Raw genomic sequence first — 9,227 nt, 5'->3', positions numbered from 1 at the left:
CCTGGGTCTTTGCTGTGGTGCTTGGGCTTTCTCTAGTCGAGATGCATGGGCTCCAGAGCATGTGGGCTCAGTAGCTGCAGTCTGTGGGCTTAGTTGCCCCGTGGCATGTGGGATATTAGTTCCCCAACCAGGGATCGAACCCGGGTCCCCTGCATTGCAAGGCAGATTCTTAACCACTGGACTACTGTTGAAGTCCCTTGTCTTGTATTATTTTTATTTGTGTATGTTTTATCTTGCCAAGTAAACAATGAGCTCCTCAAGAAGGATCATGTCTTAATCATTTAGTATCGTACTGACAAACATTTACTGGATGAATAAATGCATTGATAAATAAATGAGTAAATACAATAAGAGATATAGGAACATTTAGGGTTTTGTTTTGGTTTGCCAACATCTGAAAGCCTGTCCTCTGTGCAAATCTTAATGAGAGATAGGGTCCCACCTCCCACAAGAGAAACCAAAGATGCTTAAAGTTTCCCTCTCCATCACCCCCTTGTAACTGTGGCAAAGGCAATATGATCCAGGCATGGCCATTTGAATGCTTTCACCAGGACTTTGAATCTTGAACAAATAGTGTAAGACACAGGGTAGAATTTCTTTAAGATGACACCATGCAGTGGTGATGAAAGCAGTGACTCCAGCTGTGGTTTCCTTAACTAGATCATTACAAAAATGAGGAACAGTCTATCATCATGGTCTAGTCAAAAGACTGAGAAATTTTCTGTTTGGAAACAGACACAGAGAGAATCAGTCACAGGTTGGAACTTTGGGAAGCAGATGCCAAGACAGGATTTGAAGTGTAAGACATTAACTAGGGTCAGGAAATAGGATTGAAAAGAGAAATCAAACTATAATGTAGGTCTGACAAAGACCCATGCTGGTTTCTTTGCACTGACTAGATAGGAATCACGAGAGGCCCCTCCAACTGGCATGGAGACTGGCCTTTCCTGAGGCCACACAAGCAGGTCCCTGAGGTCCCCGTCGTAACTCGAGAGGAACCTGCCGCAACTCGAGAAAAACCAGGAGGTTCTTCACTCCAGGTGAGATGAGGCCCTTTTCCGCTGTGGCGTCTCGAGGGAAATCACACCTTCACTCTTGAACCGAGAAAGGGTCCTTAACACCCTTGCGTCAACTCAAGAAGTTCCCAGACATACCCGTCTCCACCTGAGAGGAACACCGAGGGTCCCGCTACAATTCAAGAGGAGCGCCTTTTCCCCTTTCTCCAACCTGGTGGGGAGCTCTGGAGTAAATACAGCTCATCAGAAATACAGTGGTAAAAAAAAAAAAAAAAGAAATACAGTGGTGTTTCCCTGTATTTCAGTGACTTCCCTGGTGGTCCACTGGTTAAGAATCTGCCTGCCAAGCAGGAAACAAGTTTGATCTCTGGTCCAAGAAGATTCCACATGCACTGGAACAAGTAAGCCCGTGTGTCACAACCACTGGGCTGGCACTCTGGAGCCTGTGAATCGCAACTACTGAGCCCAAGTGCTGCAACTACTGAAGCCTGTGAGCCTAGAGCCTGTGCTTCACAACAAGGGAAGCCATCGCAATGAGAAGCCTATACACTGCAATGAAGGGTAGCCCCCACCTGCCACAACTAGAGAGAACCCGAGCACACAACAAAGACCCAGCACAGCCATAAACAAACAAATAAAATTTAGAAAGAAATACAGTGGGTCAGAATGGCTGAACCTTTATACTTTATACCCTGGCTTTGCTCAGTCACTGGGTGAGAATGCTCCCAGGATGGGCATGGCCTTGTGCAGGACTGTGCTCTGCAGTGGGACAGACACTAAAGGAACGGGAGCCTTTAGAGGTTATCTACTGATTATATTCTCTATAGCTAAACAGTACATCTTTCCTTGAAGGCAAAACTGGGTGGGACACCTGTTGTGCCTACCAGAGAAAGAGATGAATTGTGACCTTGTGAACAAAGCAATAGAGTGGAAAGGAAGGAGAGGATTCTACAGATACTGTATTTTGTAGGTGGGGATGAAGGGGGAGTAAACAAAGGTTAACACTGAGGTCTCTACATTGATATGATTTGATGGTAATTCTGTTTAACCTGGAGTAAACAACAGATGAGAGAGAACAGGATTGAAGAGATAGATAAGGAATTTCATTTTGAACATGTTGACTTTGAAATGTCTGCAAAACATTGAGGTAGAGATGATTTCAAAAATCAAGGCAAATACGGGTGGATCAGGAGATCAGCAGCAAGTGCCAGATTTATTAAGTATACATATATTGTCTTATATGGTGGTAGGGTGGTGGTTTAGTCACTAAGTTGAGTCTGCCTCTTGTGACCCCCATTAACTGTAACCCGCCAGGCTCCTTTGTCCATGGGATTTCCCAAGCAAGAAAACTAGAGTGGGTTGTCATTTCCTCCTTCAGGGGATCTTCCCGACCCAGGAATCGAACCCACTTCTGCACGGCAGGCAGTTTCTTTACTGCTGAGCCACCAGAAAGCCCATTTATCTTATATATATATAAAATTTAATACTCATAATGCCTCTATGAGGTAGGTATTGTTATACCCTTAAGGGTTATTTATTACACCCTTTTTGTATATTTTATTATACCTTTTGTTTATGAAGTGAGGAAGTTAAGTGCCTGGCTCAAGGAGGTAAAACTTGAGTCCGTCTTATGACAAAGCACATGCTCTCAAAGACATCATGATGTTTCCCCACGGAAACCACCATATGTAGACAGTATTTGAAGTCATGGAAGTTAATAGGTCACCGGAAATGGTACAGTTTAAGGGGGGACAAAAGGAGCCACAAAAGGAATTTTTAAGGAAGTCAACATTTCAAACGTGAATTGAGGAAGCTGACACATACAAATGGACTGATTGAGTGGCCAGAACAGTTTTTAAAAGTAAGAAGTATGCTATCTCAGAAGTTAGGGTGAAAAGAAATTCCTAGTCCACAAAGTGAATTATTGCAAATGTCATGGAAGATGAAGGTTTCACATGTAGAGGTCACTGATGTCTTAGAGCAGTTTATAGACAAGTCAGATTGCAGTGGATTGGATAGTGAGTGTGACATGAGGAAGTAGAAGCAAAGGGTATAGGTTAAGGAATTCCCTGGTTAGGGAACTAGATCCCACATGCTGCAACTAAAGATCCCACATGTTGTAATTAAGACCTGGCACAGCCAAATAAGAATTTTTTTTAAAAAAAGAAGTTCTCTCTTTCTTAAGAAAAGGCGGGAGAGGGGCGGTATGAGCTACCTTCCCCAAAGTTTTGCAAAGTAGAGGAAATAATGCTGTATACATAAGTAAGGAATTTTATTTGTTATTATTATTGATTACTTAATAACTCCTTGGTCCCATATTACTTGAATTTCACACTTCCATCATTTCTCTGGTTACCACTACCTCTAATGCACCAGTGTCTCTTCCCAAATCTAACTAACATAACTGAAAGCACAGAATGTTGGTTATTTGGGTTGTGGATGACTTGTTTTACTTGGTTGTGTGTTTTGAATGCCTCAGATTCTGTCTTTGAAAGAAGGGCCATAGACCACCCCTGTTGCCCCAACTCCATCATCTGTTTTCCACGAATACAAAAGCATTCATTTCCCAGACCAATTCAGCAAAATATAGGAGTTCTTTGGTTCTTAGCAAGTCGAGTACCCTGTCTGCCTAGGCTTCTCTCCTTCCTTCCCCCAAACTCTTGGCGGGCAGATCTCAGAGAAGAAATGAGCTGCCACTCTAAATCTTCCGGAATATAATGTCCCAGACGGAGAGTCTGCACAGTTCTGCAGTGAGCTGAATCAGTCTAGCATTTTTCCAGCGAGGGCTGGAGATAATCAACACCGCCGCCGTCCACCTGTGCACAGGAAGATGCCTACAGCCACTCCAGTGACGATGAAACAGCCCACCAGGACGCCCAGGACCAGTGAAGTGTAGGAACGGCCTGTTTGGCTTCCTGCTGAACGTGGGAAGAGTTAGCTTGAAGAACATACCCCCAAACAAGTGAGTCCATGGTTTTAGTCAAACCCCAAAGGATTTCTTCCCCAAAGGATTTCTTCCCCAAAGGAAGTAGCGGAGGGGCTAGTTTACCAATTCACATAAGATGTGTGTACTCAGTCCCAAATCGCCAGCCCTGGGCCTCCTGTTGCTCAAGGTATCCATCTTTCAGTTCCACCCATTTGCTTGGAACCCACCCAAGGTCCCTCCCTGAGCCCATCATACCTTTCAAGTTGTTCGTGGTGATGTGTTTCTGTATGTATTGCACACAGGTGTCCTGTAGAAATTCCCGCAGTTCGTACCGAGTTCGATTGTACTTGTTTAGCTGGTCAACCGTGTAGGTGACCACTCTGGACGGTGCATGAGGTTCCGCCACCCATGAGGCTGTCTTCGGCTGGAAATTTACAAAGGAGCTTCCATTCACAGCCACTTCGAAGAAGACACGGGCTTCCGAGCCCTCAGGAGGCAACTCGCAGCCCAGGGAGCAGCGAATGATCAGAGGAACTGTAGGTAGGGGATTCAGGATCAGGGGACAGTGTGGAAAAGGTGTCAGGTGTGAGGGGGAAATGGAGATCAGGGTGTAAGGTGGACCAGGGACAGGGATTCCCAACAGGGACCCCCTCGAAGTCTTGCCAAGCAGGAAAAGGGCCTGACGGAAAGTACAGTACGTCAGCTAGGATACCGACTCTTCTCCAGCCTCAAGCACCCACCCAGCAAATCAGCAAAGGCAACGCCGGGCGGGGACACCCATCCCAGTACTCGGCCCCGCCTCGTTCTTCCATAAGCCCGCCCCCCTCGTTATGGCCCGCCCACAGGCCACGCCTCCCACCTCAAGGGCCCGCCCTCGCCAGCCCCCGCCCCCGTGTGCGTCACTCACAGGTCACGCCCCGCTCCTGGTGCACCACCTGCACCAAGCCCACGAACTCCTCCAGGTAGCGATTCAGGTATCTCTTCGTGAGTGCCCAGCTGTCGGGCTCCTGCAAGGGCTGCAGCTGTTGGATCGAGACGTTGTGGCCTGGGCCTTCCAGCACGTGCGTCAGGACCCCCCCCAGCGTCGCGTTGCCTCGGTGCCACACTTGAGAGGGGTTGCGGAAGTAGGAGACCTGGATCATTTGGAGCTCCGACGGGCCTGGGGGAGGAAGTCAGAGCGTCTGGTCCGGGCCGGCGTGGGAGGGGTCAGCGTGTAACTCGAGATAATAATCCCCCACCCAGAGTTCAGCCGCCCACCTTCTTGGCCCTTTATAAACATAAATTGCCCTCCCACCCTTCCACCCATTTGACGCTGTCAAGTAACCCTGTCAGGAGCGCAGGACAGGGGTTATTATCTTTGGTTTACAGGTGAGGAAACTGAGGCTAGACGTGCAGAAGCCAGTTGCCTCAGGATAATCCAGACAAGTGGAAGAGCCACTCTGACCTCCTTTCAAGCTCTCACCCCTTCCTCCCCCCACCCCCCCTCCCTATCCCCCCGCCATTTCCAGTTGGTTATTAAATCCTGGTGGCTCAGACACCTGCAATGAGGGAGACCTGGGTTCAATCCCTGGGTCCAGAAGATCCCCTGGAGAAGGAAATGGCAACCCACTCCAGTATTCTTGCCTGGGAATTCCCAAGGACAGAGGAGCCTGGTGGGCTACAGTCCATGGGGTTGCAAAGAATCGGACACGACTCAGGGACTAACACATTTTCACATGAAGACCCGATTTCATCTCCTATTCTCTGCCTGTTCTGCCGCTGCCCTACTTCAGGCCTTAGTCCTTCTCATCTGGACTGGAGTAGTGATTTCCTCGTCCCCTCCACTCATCCTTTAGTCTCACCCCTTTTTATCTGACCTCCACCGGGCCCAGAGATAACATTACATCCTTCTGCTTAAAATCTTCCAGGGACACACTCCTCAATCAACAGCAACGACAATAATAGCTGCTGCTGCTGCTAAGTCGCTTCAGTTGTGTCCGACTCTGTGCGACCCCATAGACGGCAGCCCACCAGGCTCCGCAGTCCCTGGGATTCCCCAGGCAAGAACACTGGAGTGGGTTGCCATTGCCTTCTCCAATGCATGAAAGTGAAAGTGAAGTCGCTCAGTCGTGTCCAACTCTTTGGGACCCCATGGACTGCAGCCTACCAGGCTCCTCCATCCATGGAATTTTCCAGGCAAGAGTACTGGAGTGGGTTGCCATTGCCTTCTCCGAATAATGGCTATTAAGTGCTTATTATGACCTGAGCACTATACTTTGCATGCACTATTATCTTATTTGTGCCTTCCTCCCATTAAGTTGATGTAGTAGCTACTATTATTAACCCCATCCATATGGAAAACAGACAAATGGCATAGGAGAGTTAAGATTAGCATGCAGGGTGTCTGAATCCAGCACTCTTAGCCACTCGACTACACTGTCTCCCTATAAGCTATCTGTCTATAGAATCGATCCAAAGTCTTTAGCCTGACATTCAAAGCTTCCCGAAGGCTGGTTCCCACACCCACCACCCCTGTCTCTCCCTCCTCCCAGCTCTTTGGGTCTCTTCCCTATGCTTAGATAGTACTTCAGTACTTGGAGTCTGTCATGCTGGCTTTCGGCTGACATGTGAATAGCATGGCAGGGTTGCTCTGCCTCTTGGCAAACTTCTATTCATGCTTTAAGGCCCAGCTCTATTGCCCTCTCCTTAGAGACGTTTTCCTAATGCTTCTCCTCTTTACCCTCCCATACACAGTGAGTCAATTTCAATGATCCCAGATTCTGCATAACTGTCTTCAAACACACAGACTTCCATCCCTCTTGGCACTGGAATCATGTCTGATTATCTCTGCCTCCTACACCTGCCAAGGGCCTGGCATGGAACTGGTGCCCAGAGAATGTCTGAGGAGGGAATGAGTCCCAGTTTGTAAATCTGGGGGTGTCTCTGTCCATGTCTGCATCTGAGAAGTTGTGCTCTGTATCTGTAGATGTGAATAAGAATATCTGTGTGGGTCACCCCCAGACAAGGTTCTTACCTGCTAGGTGACCAGTCTCCTTTGTAAAATGGAGATAATAGTATTACCCACCTTGCAAAGATTTTGTTGAGGTTAAATGAGTCAATATACGTATTAAGTGTATTGAGCACTCATTGAATACTGGTTATTTGCTGTCTCTCTGGGGCAGGGGGTGGGGGAGCAATTATAATGCAGGGTAGAAACTCCCCTTCTCTGCTTAAGTGCAGCCACTGTGACAGCCTGATCCCCACTGAGTTTTCCTACTGACTGCAGCTTGTCGCTCCCCTGAGTTTCCCCTCACCAGTCTTCCTCCACCATCTCTAGCCTCCTCTTCTGCCTCCCAGTTCTCAGTCCTAGTCTTTCCCCCAAACTCCCATCACTTCTCCCAGTCTCTCTCATTCCTTCTATCTCTCGTCTCATCTCTTTTCCCATCTTCCCTAAACTCACCTCCATCCACCATCACCCTCAGACCTCTCCCTCTCCAGACTTCACCCACCCACCTCTCCCCTCTCCCCATGGCTAATTCTCTCACCCTTTCTACCAGCCCCTTTCCCATTTGTCTAGCTTTGTTTCCCCCTAGCCTCCTCCATCTCCCCCTTCCCAGGAGCTAAACTGTAACTTCCTCACCTTGGCTTGGGGACACAAACCAGTCCCCAGGATCGCCTTCCCTCTGGAGAGATCCAGCTGGCTGCAGGCCCAGAACCTAGGGGATAAACTCTCCTCTGGTCTTGCCCGGGCACCCAGATAGGCTGAGTCCCAGGAACCATCCCAGGACAGGACATATGCCCTTGACTCACCATCTGAGGCTTCCTGGCTGCGGAGGGCCCAGCCGGGCAGGAGCAGTGGCAGCAGGGGCAGCAGTGTGGTCAACATTCTGTGCTGAGATTCTCAACCCCACCCGGGCTCTTGGCTCTGGCAGACTGGGGGCTCCGCCAGCTGCTGCCTAGGGGAAGAAGAAATGAGGACTGTTTGGGAGGGGAGGAGGCTGGAAGGTGGCCAGGGCTTGGGAGGAGAAAGAGGGCGGCAGGCTTATAAAGTGTTATTCTTACCGTCTCATTTCCTACTGGGGGGCCGGCCTCCCTCTTCCCCTCCCTCTGCCCCGCCCGGCATCACACCCTCCCGCCCAGACCTGCCTTTTCCCTTTTCCCTGGGCCGCTTCCGAGGAACAGTGAGCGGAAAAGGGGGAGAAGGGCCAGAGAGAAGTCCTGCCCTCGCTGAGTCAGGGGGTGGGGCATCTACTTAGAGCAGATTTTAGGATGTTGAGATCAGCATGCTTCTGATGGGGAAACTGAGGCCCAGAGATTACCCAAAGTGTATACATCATGGTGATGACAGATCCAGGGTTAGAATTCAGTTTTCCAATATGTTGACTACATTTTATCGGAATTTTTAGTAAATAGTAATTATACAGTCAGGGATCTTGTTCTCAGAAATAGTCACAAAATGACGATAAAGCAGCTTCATGCAGCATTGTTTGAATCAGGAGAGAATTATAAACCATCTAATTCTCAGTAGAGAACTGGTTCCTTGCAGTAATATTTTTCGAAATGAAGTCACAAACTATTAGTAGGCAGTGAAGACAATTAGGCAGCTTATTATTAGCAGGGTTTTTCCTTTGAATGAAATAGAACAGTATAAAAATATTCAATGCATCACCCTTAATCAGGGCAAATATTATTTCATGAAACATTTGTTGAACTGTACATGTGTGTGTATTGGTTTTGTGCGTGTAGGTTTCTATGATGGATATTAAGTAGCAGTATAAAGTGTATTTCTTACTCTAGGAAGCAAATACAGTAAGTCCCCTATACACAAATGAGTTCTGTTTTGAGAGTGCGGTTGTAAGTCCAATGAAGGTAGCCTGGGTACCCAACTAACACAATTGGCTATATAGTACTGTACTGTAATAGGTTTCTAATACTTTTCAGACAAATAAAGCAAACACAAAAAATAAAAAAAATTTTAATCTTCTGGTACAGTTCCTTGGGCAGTACAGTGGTACAATGTAACAGTTGGCATATAGGGACTGCCATGCATGTTTGGATTTTTGAACATTTGCAACTTGCAAATTCATACGTAAGGAACTTACTACCAATGCCCACTCTATCTTCATCATATTACTTAGCACTACCTGAAATTATATTACTTACTCATTTACATGGTTTATTGTCTGAATGTCCCATCAGAAGGTGAGCTCCATGAGGATAGAGGCTATCCATCTTATTTGCTTCTATACCTAGAACGGTGCAAATAATAGCATAGTAAATAATAAACATCAGCTAGTGGAGGACAG

At 47.5% G+C, this 9,227-nt stretch overlaps 1 protein-coding gene across 4 annotated transcripts; it reads right to left on the bottom strand.

The window, feature by feature from the left end:
- On the bottom strand, positions 3,265 to 8,129 carry PROCR (protein C receptor). Of its 4 annotated transcripts, none has more exons than XM_005688489.3 (5): positions 8,064 to 8,129; positions 7,732 to 7,873; positions 4,850 to 5,101; positions 4,198 to 4,476; positions 3,265 to 3,934 (listed from the first exon to the last, which is right to left on the bottom strand). In XM_005688489.3, the coding sequence occupies exons 2-5, from the start codon at positions 7,805 to 7,807 to the stop codon at positions 3,813 to 3,815; spliced, it is 729 nt and encodes a 242-aa protein (XP_005688546.1). In that variant the 5' UTR covers positions 7,808 to 7,873; positions 8,064 to 8,129; the 3' UTR covers positions 3,265 to 3,812. The 4 variants fall into 4 exon arrangements, with proteins under 4 accessions (XP_005688546.1, XP_013824427.1, XP_017913246.1 ...); XM_013968973.2 differs by having other exon boundaries at positions 7,732 to 7,877; positions 7,984 to 8,073; XM_018057757.1 differs by lacking the exon at positions 8,064 to 8,129 and having other exon boundaries at positions 7,732 to 7,986.

This window comes from Capra hircus, chromosome 13 (genome assembly GCF_001704415.2).
Source record: "Capra hircus breed San Clemente chromosome 13, ASM170441v1, whole genome shotgun sequence".
Lineage (NCBI taxonomy): Eukaryota > Metazoa > Chordata > Mammalia > Artiodactyla > Bovidae > Capra > Capra hircus.
The sequence above is the reverse complement of the archived record's forward strand: the minus strand, read 5'-3'. Positions and strand labels throughout refer to the sequence as shown.